General features: G+C 47.7%; 1 protein-coding gene across 4 annotated transcripts in view; it reads right to left on the reverse strand.

Moving 5' to 3' along the window:
- CBFB (core-binding factor subunit beta) overlaps positions 1-1,076 on the reverse strand; it is a 57,864-nt gene extending 56,788 nt beyond the window's left edge. For 2 of the 4 annotated variants that reach the window (XM_073605494.1, XM_073605493.1), the window contains exon 1: positions 829-1,076. In XM_073605494.1, coding sequence (XP_073461595.1) covers positions 829-906 — 78 coding nt within the window. In that variant the 5' untranslated portion in view covers positions 907-1,076. The remainder of the gene's footprint in view (positions 1-828) is intronic. The other 2 variants (XM_073605491.1, XM_073605492.1) reach the window with 1 other exon arrangement.
- Between the last annotated feature and the right edge of the window lie 12,142 nt (positions 1,077-13,218).

The raw sequence follows: 13,218 nt of genomic DNA on the forward strand, positions 1-13,218 counted from the left end.
GGGAGAACTGCTGCTCTCATGCACATCGCTAGACCGAGATGTGGCTCAGGTATGCATTTAGGGGGGCTGCATTTTACACAGTTAGGTAAAAAACCTTCTGATTTTACAGCCACTGTAAGCCCAGATTCACACTAGTGCGAACACTGACATGCACTGCCTGCCGGAGAGATGCGATGCGCGAACCGCCGCTGGTTCCCGCATCGCACAAGTGAACCTAGGCTCAAGCAAAAAACCTTCAGAGTTCACCCCCCCCCCCCCGAACCCGATCCAGAGATGTGCACAAGAGCATTAGCTCTCTCACTCCTTATTGGTTCCCACTGCTGTCGGTGGGGAGGGGGCGGGGCCAAGCCACGCTCAGGGTGTTAATGGGTGGGGGCGCTGTTGCAAAGCATCTCAATGTTTACTTTGTTTCTTTGAAACTTTATTTAAATGCGACAAAATGCATGGTAGCGCGTTGCGATGAATCGCAGTGTGTCAGTTTTGTCAGCGCAGAGCACGTCCTACTTTGTGTCGGTGTAAGTGGAGCTCCTAGGACAGAGGGACAACCTGATTCTCTACAGGATGGACAAGACGTATGATGAGAATGGGCCCTAAAACCATAGAGAGAAGGGGCCCACACCTGGGGACTTATTGGGGGGTAATAGTGGGGGCAGCGATGAGATACAGGTGACATGATTGTGACACTAGTAGCCCCTCCCCCCCATCACAGAATTACTGATGGTAAAAAGTTCCCAGGTGTGGACATGAGGCCCCCCCAGAACCCCCCAATACCCAGCACCCCTCCCCCCCTCCTCTGTATATAAACACCCCCCGGTCCCCCGCTCTCACCTCACACTCCCGGCTCAGTTTCCGGAAGAATTCCTCATTCTCAAACTTGCTCCTCTGGTCGGGCACCACCCGCGGCATCTTCTCACCACCGACCGGGTCACCTCTCACTCTTCCTGTCACCCGCCCCGGGTCACCTCACGCTGAGTGTCTCTCCCGCCCGGTGGTCGCAAGCTCTCTAGCTCCACCTCTTTCCTGCTCCGCTCCGGGCTCCTCCCCTCCAATCACGTCCCTCGCCATCATTCTGTCACCCCGCCCACCTCCTCTTCCAGCCCGGCTTTGTGACGTCACGCGCCGTGGACCATTCGCAGGGCGCCGCTCCGGGCTGGCTGTGCCCGCGGTCACGTGTTGCTGTATGGTTCATGTGTCATGGACGTTCATCGATTCCAGGAATGAGCGATCTGCCGCTGTGTGTCACTTTATTTATTGTTATCATAGGAATGTGATTCATAAATGGATTCATTGTTAGCTGGCTGACGTACATCTTCATCACATTGTCAGTAGTGTTACCATTTTTTCTTCGAGCGAAACCCATACACTTTAACCAGGGCTGGTGCTAGGATTTTTGACACATTAGCCAGGCAAAACATCATTTTGCCACCCCCTTAGCTCCACGCCCTTTTCCCTGCCCATGTATACCCCGCCTTTTTAATGAAGCGCCCATCAAATGCAGCCTGCCAGCGCCCATCAATGCAGCCTACCAGCGCCCATCAATGCAGCATCACAAGCGTCCATCAATGCAGCCTCACCAGCGCCCATCAAATGCAACCTCACCAACGCCCATCAATGTAGTCTCACCAGCGCCCATCAATGCAGTCTCACCAGCGCCCATCAATGTAGTCTCACCAGCGTCCATCAATGCAGCCTCACCAGCGCCCATCAATGCAGCATCACCAGCATCCATCAATGCAGCATCACCAGCGCCCATCAATGCAGCATCACAAGCGTCCATCAATGCAGCATCACCAGCGTCCATCAATGCAGCATCACCAGCGTCCATCAATGCAGCCTCACCAGCGCCCATCAAATGCAACCTCACCAACGCCCATCAATGTAGTCTCACCAGCGCACATCAATGCAGTCTCACCAGCGCCCATCAATGTAGTCTCACCAGCGTCCATCAATGCAGCCTCACCAGCGTCCATCAGTGCAGCCTCACCAGCGTCCATCAGTGCAGCCTCACCAGCGCCCATCAATGCAGCATCACCAGCGTTCATCAATGCAACCTCACCAGCGCCTATCAAATGCAACCTCACCAACGCCTATCAAATGCAACCTCACCAACGCCCATCAATGCAGCCTCACCAGCGCCCATCAATACAGCCTCACCAGCACCCATCAAATGCAGCCTCACCAGCGCCCATCAAAATGCAGCCTCACCAGCGCCCATCAATGCAGCCTCACCAGCGCCCATCAATGCAGCATCACCAGCGCCCATCAATGCAGCATCACCAGCGCCCATCAATACAGCCTCACCAGCACCCATTAAATGCAGCCTCACTAGCGCCCATCAAAAATGCAGCCTCACCAGCATCCATCAGTGCAGCCTCACCAGCGCCCATCAATGCTGCATCACCAGCGTTCATCAATGCAGCCTCACCAGCACCCATCAAATGCAGTCTTACCAGCGACCATCAAATGCAGCCTCACCAGTGCCCATCAAATGCAGCCTCACCAGCACTCATTAAATGCAGTCTCACCAGCACCCATCAATGCAGCCCCACCAGCACCCATCAAATGCAGCCTCACCAGCACCCCTTAAATGCAGCCTACCAGCGCTCATCAATACAGCCTCACCAGCGCTGAGTGTGCACTGGTGCGTGTCATGTTGGAACAGGAAGGGGCCACCCCCAAACTGCTCCCACAAAGTTGGGAGCATGAAATTATCCAAAATGTCTTGGTTGTCACCTTAAAGTGGTTGTAAACCCTTACACACCACTTTTACCTACAGGAAAGCCTATAATAAGGCTTACCTATAGGTACCATGACTATCTCCTAAACTATCACCGTTTAGGAAATATTTACTATGGCCTGCACCAACGTATCCACTCTGATCAAGGGAGAGACTTTGAGAGCAGCCTCATCAAGACATTATAGACCTGTTAGGCATTAAGCAGTCCAGAACCACCCCATACCATCCTCAAGGGGTTCCTCAACCAGAGAGGTTCAACTGAACTCTCCTGGATATGCTTGGGACTTTGAATTCAGAACAAAAGCAGCACTGGAGCAAGAATATAGCCGCTATTTGCATGCTTATAACAGCACCGCAAACAATGCCACAGCATACCCTCCCTATTGTCTGATGTTTGGACGGGGGGCCCGGCTGCCAGTAGACTTGGTCTTTGGCACGTCCTTAGACCATACCTCAACAACCTCCCACAGAGGGTATGTGGACCGCTTACGCAAAAGTCTGAAGACTGCCTATGACAGAGGAACAAAAGAAACTTTGACCTCAGGGTACGGGTGCAGGACTTGCAAACAGAGCTGTGCATTCAGCAGCTTCTCTTGTGTCCCTATTGGCTGGAAGAAGAAAACCAATTAAAGGCACAGTTACAACAGCCAATGGGAGAGACTGTACTGAACTGCAGGAAGAGATGCAATGATTCTGGGACATGCAGCTCCCACACAAAATGGCCCCATAGACTGGTATACAGGGAGAAATACAAATCCCAGCAGGCTTTGCTGACAGGAAAGAAAATGATTCCATTTTGTGTCCTGAGGTAAAAGTCAGTCGACGAGGGAGTGAGAGAGATTCAGACGTGATCTGAGGGGCTGCTGTTACCCACGGAGGGGATCCATCCAGCCATAGTTCCAGAGGTCAGTGTGCTGATCCTGCCACGGTTTCAGGAGTCGGACGGTGACGGACATCCAGCCTGAGAGGGATCCCGGCTATATCTCCAGGTGTTTCTGAGGGAGTGGGCCGATCTGGTTACAAGGTGGCCAGTCAGGCCTTTTGGGGGAACTGGTCGCTTGATACTTTAGGTTGCAGGAGGGGTGAGAGGGCGTTTGCCCGTCTTTAAAGACATGGTAGTCAGGCAACATTGCCTCACCAGTGACCACATTTGTAGGAACAATTGCTGAACAGTCACCACATTCCACTTTGCCTACCAGGATACTGCTAGCATCCCACATTCCACTTTGACTATCAGGATACTGCTAGCATCCTACATCTCATTTTGCCTACCAGGATACTTTCAAGTACCCCTTTGTTTATCCTGCTCAACAGGACACCAAGTGCACCAACGCCAGGCTAGCTGAAGATCCTGGATATCTCCATTGTGAGGACCCTTTCTGTTACTCCTTCAGTATCAGTAATTTAGTGTTCCCAGTGACTACCTTTAATGGGGAACTCTCATGTTAAACGTTAAAGTGATAAATTGCATTTGTGGCCTATTGCCTCACATTTAATTGCCTGGGTCTGTGATTTCAGGATTTGAGGGAAACAGACTGAGTGTTGTCAGATCAGTTCTCCTTTATGCCTGAGTGCATAGGTCACTCTAGACCTATTTAAGTTGTTTGACTGTGTTATGTGTTGTCTGTATTAAGTCTGCATTTTGGGTTTGATTAACACAAATAAAGACATCAGTTTGCCATTCTTGATTATTGAGTTACCAGATCACTGTTTGATTGTGGAAAGTTTCCCAGTAAACAAATTTCCTCTTAACTGCATCTGTGTCTGTTTTACTGTGTTTGCAAGTACACTGTTTGCTAGGTGTGTCAGAGGGGCTGAGACAGTTCTTTCGGGTTGAGAGGCAGAGTAACGGACTGAAAAACTTAAGTAGCTCCTTTGGGGGTATCGCTACATAAGGTAAGTATTTCATAATGAGCTAGTATGCTTTGCATTCCTAATGATCGGACATCGGGTACCCTGCACCCGCTGATCGGCTTGCGCTGTGTGTAATCACAGTGGAAGCGAGCCGCTGGCCTCCCACCCAGAAGTGTCACATCACGTATACCTGATTTGGCGCACAGGTGCCGCCCCATAGCAGTAAAACTGCTATAGGGTGGACCTGAAGCCGATACATTATACTGTAGAAGAGATAGTCAACCCAAGACACCCATGCCAGGGTGGGAACACACTGGCACTTGTGGTGGCACTAAGAAGAAGGTCACATGACCAGCGCTCATACTGGGACTGGCCTTCTGGAGGATCCTCTTGTGGATCCCTGATCCCTACAATTATAAGACCCACTGGGCTACCAGTTACAAAGCACAGTGTGCCTTTCTGCAATGGCCACCCACCTCCATAATGTTTCAGAGGTTCATCTAAGATTTAAGTGCCGGTCCTCCTCCCAGTTCCAGCGCAGGCTCACCTATGCCAGCACATGAGTTCAGCTGAACCCACAAGAAACTCACATGACAGAAGGCCACTGTCCCAATCCCAATTCCCGCACATAACAATGGGGCGGGGATGCTGGTGACATCATTGACCTAATATGGCCATGTAAGCATATTTGGACAATGTCACTGACTTTTGTTACGTGCAGGCTCCCTTCCCCTCGCCCAGCCCAAGAAACAAACACTTCAAGTTTGATACATATGCAAAACACTTGTGTAGCACCCTCAGTGTTATTAAGTGTAGGTAAATTTAGTTTGGCTCCTCTGTAGGCAGAGAAGCAGGAGTTAATTTGTGTTGAGAATGTGCAGTGCTTTAAGGGTTGTGGCTGTTACCTCCCACTGTATTCTGGAACTCTGTGGATAGTTCTAGAATCTAGTGAGTGGAGGAACAGAAACTTCAGCCTGAAGAAACCATAAATACTCAGGAGCCTGGCAGTCTGGGAGCAGAGTCCAGGATCCAGTTGCCTGGAGGGGGGAGCCCTGTGCCGGGGGGGGGGGGGGGGGGGGGGCGGGCTCTGCTCCTGGGAAGAAGGGATGCCGAAAGAGAGGGAGAAAAAAGGAGAAGCTGAAAATCTCACACCCTTTATCAGCCTCAGCTAGGCTTAGCTGAAGACATGCTGAAATCAAGTCTCAGCCCAGACCCCAAGCCTGTACAGAGACGACAGTAAGGCTTTACATGTACATGTACTTTACATGTCTGGGGCCAGGGATCAGCTTAGAGCCAGCACAAAGCAGCCAGAAGCATCCCCACATCTCTAGCTTGGGACAGTAGTAGCCAGGTGTTTTGGCATTCCTGCAAAGAGCAGCTCCTGCATTGTCAGTTGGAACCAGTGTTGCCAACCTACCAGATTTAAATTTACTGACACGACTCCCAAAATTTACTGGCACAGCTGGCATTTTACAAAAGTTACAAAATTACAGTTTTAAGTGCAAATTTCAGTATTTAGGCTACAAACAGGTACAATATGCAAATAGCGACATGATTTAAGGTAGACATTAAGGTTAAAAACAAGTTGTTTATTTTTTTTTTGTTTTTTTGTTTTTTTTTATATAGTAGGGCGGATTATTTAGCCATCAGTTTTTGTCACCTATGTCCAACTGGAGAGATTTCCCCTTAATTTCTGTTCCATAGCTACCATAGAAAGTGAGAGGAAATCCCTAGTAGCCACAAGGACTAGGATCACCAGAATGTATGTCCCCGATTCTAAAGACCCACTGTTTCCATCACACCATCCCTCCATCACCTCCTGTCTCCATCCTTCGATCACCTCCTGTCTCCATCACACCACTCCTCCATCACACCATCCCTCCATCACACCATCCCTCCATCACTTCCTGTCTCCATCACCTCCTGTGTCCATACCTCCATCACACTATCCCCCCATCACCTTCTGTCTCCATTACACAATCCCTCCATCACTTCCTGTCTCCATCACCTCCTGTGTCCATGCCTCCATCACACATTCCCCCATCACCTCCTGTCTCCATCACACTATCCCTCCATCACTTCCTGTCTCCACCCCACCATCATCTCCTGTCTCCACCCCCCCCATCATCTCCTGTCTCCGTCACCCTATCACCTCCTGTCTCCATCTCTCCATCACCTCCTGTCTCTATCTCTCCATCACCTCCTGTCTCCATTACCTCCTATCTCCATCTCTCCATCATCTCCTGTCTCCATTTTTCCATAACCTCCTGTTTCCATTCCTCCACCACCTCCTGCTTCCATCCCTCCACCACCTCCTGTCTCCATCCCTCCACCACCTCCTGTCTCCATCCCTCCTCCACCTCCTGTCTCCATCCCTCCACCACCTCTTGTCTTCATCTCTCCACCACCTCCTGTATCCATACCGCCATCACCTCCTGTCGCCAATCCACCATCCCTCCATAACCTCCTGTCTCCATCACACCATCCCTCCATAACCTCCTGTCTCCATCACACCTTCACCACCTGTCTCCATCTCTCCATCACCTCCTGTCTCCATCACCTCCTGTCTCCAACCCTCCATCTCCTCCTGTCTCCATCACACCATCACCTCCTGTCTCCATCCCTAAATCACCTCCTGTCTCCACCCTTCTATCACCTCCTGTCATCATCCCTCCATCACCTCCTGTCTCCATCATTTCCCTGGTCTATTTCTCCATCAATCCACCCCACCATCCTTCTGTCCTTTGTTGATCCATAATTCCTTCCATCCAAAACTCCATCCCTTCATCACCTCCTATCTTTATTACTCCATCCCATCATTACTAAGTAAGGTAGGGCTTCAAAAACTCGAACAATGTATAGCAATATGTCTAATGTTGTGTGAGTGAGCAAATCCATAAAGGTGGTTGCAAGCAAGACTGCATGTAGGAAGCATCATCTGATATCTTAAGGAAGTCTGAGAATGCAGGCTTACCTTTAGTCAGAAAATTAAGTCCTGCTAGATCACTCCAGATTGGCCACTTTTGTTGGTATAGCTATGTAAAACATTAAAAAAGGGGCTTATACTGTTTAGAATATAGTAATACACTGACTCACCCTGCTCTGCACATGCTCAGTTGCTCTCTATTTTTTGGCACCATGATAACATTCAAAGCCTTTAGAGCAGTGGTCATCAACCCTGTCCTCAGGGCCCATTAACAGGCCAGGTTTTTTATATTACCTTGGGGAGATGCAGACTAGAATACTGCAATCACTGAGCAGCAAATGATATCACCTGTGATGTATTTCAGTTATCTTGCAAACCTGGCCTGTTAGTGGGCCGTGAGGACAGGATTGATGACCACTTCTTTAGCGGTCGATCAAGATTTACTGCTGCTCAGAGGCTATTGGCTTCAGCAAAATGGCAGCCTCAAGCTAGAAGAAACAGGAGTAATGCTGGAGGCAATTTACAGTACCCACTAAATTTGGTAGCATAACTATTAATGTGGAAAGTACATTCCTTGCTAAAGAGCATTTGTTTTCATCAAGTTGTTATGGGCAAAATTCCACCTTAAAGGGTTGGTTAATTTTTTCACAAAAAATGAAAAGGTTAACTGACTCACCCTCCTCACACCCCTATCCCTGCTGCACTTACTCTACATTTCCTTTCTTGATTTACTTATGCTGCCCAAGCAGCTAGTGTAGCAGTCTGGGCATTTGAAAAATGCCCACGTCACTTCCTGTTCCGGCCAGCAGTGCTTTCCACGATGGTTCTACAGCGTTCTACATACCTTTTCTATAGTTCAGCTTTTATACATTGCAAATGACAAGTCCTTAGATGAAGTTTCTGCATTCATTTTTACAGGCATTTTTTCCTTTATTTTAACCTGCTAACTTGTGTGAGAGATTGCTGTTATTTCTGCTTTACCTGAACTGACTCTTTTCTTGTTCCAGCTTCCTTAGCCAACTCTGCCTGTTTCTGTTACTGTTTTGCCTGCTGCCTGCCCCAGACCTCTGCCCGGACACTGACCTTCTACCATATCACATCATGTCTCTTTAGCTTGGACATCCTGCTCCTGTGACCTCCTTAGTGGGGTGATCCCGAGGGCCACAACTTGGTGTCTGTTACAGCAAGTAGCCCAAGGATCACCTAATGCAATTAACAACCACCCACCCATCTCCAGACATTTTTGTTATAAAATTACCTCTAAGGCAGCCTTTCACTTGGCTGAGTCCATGTCCATCACCAGCACCTCTTCTACTTCAGGAGACCAATGAACCAGCACTGTAGTCTATGCTCAACGGAGAAGACCATATTGCTAGGAAGTGTCCATGCCACCTAGGCAAGCATCCTTTGGCAGCCTGGGCAAGGATCCTGGACAGTGCAGTGACAAAGTGGTTAGCACTTCAGTCTAGCAGCACTAGGGTTGTTGGTTTGAATCCCAACCATGGCACTATCTGCCTGGAGTTTACATGTTCTCCTTCTGCCTGCGTGGGTTTCCTCTGGGTACTCCGGTTTCCTCACAGACTCCAGAAACATGCTGGTAGGTAATTGGCTCCTGTCTAAATTGGCCCTAGTATGTGTATGCATGAATGTGAGTTAGGGACCCTTAGATTATAAGCTCCCTGAGGGCGGGGACTGATGTGAATGTAAAAAGTATATGTAAAATGCTGCGTAAATTAATGGCGCTATATAAATACTTGTATTAAAAAATAAAGAAATCATTTTTACTCTGCATTAAGGAAGAGAGAAGAATCAAGACCTGACACATCACAGTATTACCAAAAATAAACTGAATTTGGGTTTTTAGATTAGGAATTTTTTTTTTGGGGGGGGGGTTTGTGGTGGTGGTAGTTGTGAAGGGGAGTTGTGAATGGAACAGATCCTAAGATACATATAAAGCCTAACTGAATAACAAAATTTAGGTTGCTTTGTGCTCCTTCTAGTGAGATCCTCGGAATGCTGAGGATCCTAAATCTTGCAAGAAAGAAGACATTCTCGCACTGGACTTAAAGTGTTACTAAACCTACAACCGTAAAATCAGTCTGTACATACAGTAAAGCTTGCTTGTTTATTGCAGAACCTAAGCGGTTAATCCTCTGCATTGTGTAAAAAGGCTGTTTGATCCTGTCTTCTATGATCTTCCCCTGTCCCCAATCCATCTCCTAATACAACAGAGCCCTAGGAGGCACTCTGCACATGCTCAGTTTGGTGTGTATTGCTAGAGAGGTTTTTTTTGGGGAGAGTGCATGTGATCAGCATAGGGCCAATCAACACTGTGAACAGGGGTCATGCAGCCTCATAGGCCAGTCAGAGGAGAATGAAAGCTCCTCCTACAAGCTTTAACTAGTGCTCGGCCAGACACTGATAGAAGTCACAAGACTGCTATATGCTGCTGATGAGAAAAGGTATTTAGCAGTTTATATTTACTAAAATAATTGCATTTCCATGTTCTGTGTACTGTGGGAGACCAGATATAGTGAATGAAGGGTCCTGGGTTTAGTAACTTTAGAAGTTACTCTTCTTGCAAGAGTACTATTTTTTTTCCAGGAATTTCGTCGGATGGATAGCGACATCATACCCGGTAATGCAGGAGACCAGAGTTACATAAATATATGATCAAACTTTTATTGCTACATTTATTGCTTTATTGTAAATTTTTCATCTTCTATTATGCAGAGATATGTACAGGGGTAGGGGGCCTGGATCTAATAAGTGGACCTTGCATTTTACTGCAGCGTCTGCTATAACTCTTAACATGTCCCTTCAGTGCCAACACATAAAGCCCAACTTCTTATATTTTTTTCAGTGTTAAGTAATCAGTGATTTCATTTTCACATTTTGACATACTTGCACTTCTATATGTTTGTTATTGAAGATTTTTTTTTATATAGAGATTTACAAATGAACCACTAGATGGCACTTTGCATATACTTCTCCTTAGGGTTGAACAGAGAGTTTGCTGTGCATGGTGATACCTCTGAAGGCAAAGAGTAACCGTTTGTTGGCAATATTTTGCTGGATTTGTAACAGGTGAATATGAGAGTGGCACGGAGTGGGCTGGGGACAGAGAAAGCTAAAATGCAAATGTAGCTAGGTGCTGGCTAAGTTGCCTGGGTCATTGTGGGCAATTTTATAATATCAGCTTCAGTGAATCTGTTTCCCTCTAGTGCTCAGCCTGGACATCATGTCATCATCTCCTGAAAGCAGAGCGAAGGATCTTGGTACATGTGGTCTGAGGAGCCAGGATTTGCACTGGAGCCAGACAGTTGCAGATGGCTGGGAGGAAGAGCAGCATGCTGGGTGAGGAGATATATAGCCTGGTATGGGGAGGAGTCTGCCTCTTGGGACGGCCTTCAGCTGAGAGCAGAGGCCCGGATGATCGGAGGGATATAAGCCAGCGCTGCAGCCTAGGTAGTGTGAATCTCCGGCGGGTGTGTGGGGACGCATCCATCATCGCCAGCTTCCTGTTGGTCCAGTGACAGTTGGAGGTCACTTTCATCATCATCAGCACAGATCCCGCTGAATCCCAGTGCCGAAAGGTGTGCGGTTAGGCACCCTTCTCTGGTCACAGATTCTTCAGGAGCCTGCTCCGGGATCCCCCCTATTCCCTTGAGCCTGGTATTGTCTGGATTGGTGAGAGGGCAGAAGTCCACCTTCTTTACACCACAAGAGACACTGCATGCAGACACTTTATTCTATTTCTTTCATTAAAGCATTCAACAAGGAGACACATTGCACTTGCTATTTGCAGTACTGGATGACATTGTAGAGGAATCCCCCTGGGCCCTTGTTAAGCTAGCGGAAGACACTGAGCATCTACATCACAGGGACTCCTCCACTCCCCCCCACTTAAGGACGGCATAAGAGTTTAATACTGAAAGAATATTTGTCTAATGCCGCGTACACACGAGCGGACTTTACGGCAGACTTTGTCTGGCGGACTTTTCGACGGACTTTACGACGGACTTTACGAATGAACGGACTTGCCTACACACGATCAACCAAAGTCCGACGGATTCGTACATGATGACGTACAACTGGACTAAAACAAGGAAGTTCATAGCCAGTAGCCAATAGCTGCCCTAGCATCGTTTTTTGTCCGTTGGACTAGCATACAGATGAGCGGACTTTTCGACCGGACTCAAGTCCGTCGGACAGATTTGAAACATGTTTCAAATCTAAGTCCGTCAAACTTTTGAGAAAACAAAGTCCGCTGGAGCCCACACACGATCGAATTGTCCGACGAAATCCGGGAGGCTTGCAAGGTCAGGGCAATGTTTGGGGTCAGTCATCTTTCAGCGGCCCTCACGGGGGTGGCACTACACAAATGTAGCCAGGTGCTTGGTTAGAATGGAGAGTGAGAGAAACACTGGCTGCATCTGCTTTCTGTAGTTGCTGCCCTGCAGTTTCGAACTGGATCCCAGCTATACCAGTAAAAGGAGGGAGCTGCTGAGCTGGAAGAGTTCAATAGACTGAATCAGGGAGAACTGCACTGTGGGAACTGAAGTCTAGAGGAGAGAGAATTTACTTTAATCAAGAGCTTTTGAACTACATTTCCCAGAGAGAGAGATTACCAGGAGTAGGGCAAAGAGTTGCATTTTCTCAGGCTGTACAGGACACAGCTTCCTCTTGCCATGAGGGAACCTGGAGAGTGCACATCGCTGTCCAGTTTGCACCACCACTGCTGCATAACGGCAGCCTGAAGGGGATCCAGAGAGCTGAGTCCAGGTGTGCTGACAGCCAGAGTCGCCTGGGTGCAAAGAGTGGACTAATCGCTACGTGTGTCCGGATAGTGAGCTTCAATATTGCTGGAACTGGGGAACTGCTGCTGTGGGAATGTATTATCTGCTGCTAGAGAGAATGAGCTATTTAGGAACTGACCATACAGCCATATAGTAGCCTTATTGCCTTCTCATGTGCACCAACAGTAAAACTGGTCCCCAACGCTAGCCGGCTGAAGAATTAGGACTAAAGAAGACCCTTTGCAGCTGTTACACAGAGATCTTCATCTATTTCTTATCCTAAGAGGTATCTCACAGGGGACATTGCAGTATATCTTAACTATTCTGCTAAAGTGCACTATAGATTGGTTATAGTCTTATTATTCACATTGCAGTTAATGCTTATATGCACTATTTATTGCTAATTTTGCTGATTCATGAGTTAATCCCGTCTAGTGGTACAGAACTCTATTCTAAGTTACCTTGGCATAGTGATTATACTGTCTAGCTGCTGTGTCTGAGCCTGCCATTTGTTTGTTCATTTATGTTCAAACAACCATTTATTCTAATCCATACCAATACTTTGAGTTCATTTATCACTAAACGGTCTTGTGTCTATTTCCTGGTGCTAATTCACAGCCGAGTTAAAGGTATCTACACTCATGTGATTATCAGTGTTTGCAGTATCTTTCGATCAACCAGGTGTGTTAGAGGGGCTGAGGGTGTTCTTAGAGTTGAGGCGCACAACAGAGAACCCAAATTACCAAGCGGCTCCTGCGGGGCTAGCACTACATAAGTGTAACTGCAACTAAAACAACTCCTGACATATCAGCTACATGGGAAGTGCATTGTTTTCAACAAATTGCCCCACAAAGGCTTGTATTGTAATAAAGAGTAGTAAAGTACAACAGTTTTGTAGGGAA

This window comes from Aquarana catesbeiana, linkage group LG11, assembly GCF_042186555.1.
Source record: "Aquarana catesbeiana isolate 2022-GZ linkage group LG11, ASM4218655v1, whole genome shotgun sequence".
Classification (NCBI taxonomy): domain Eukaryota; kingdom Metazoa; phylum Chordata; class Amphibia; order Anura; family Ranidae; genus Aquarana; species Aquarana catesbeiana.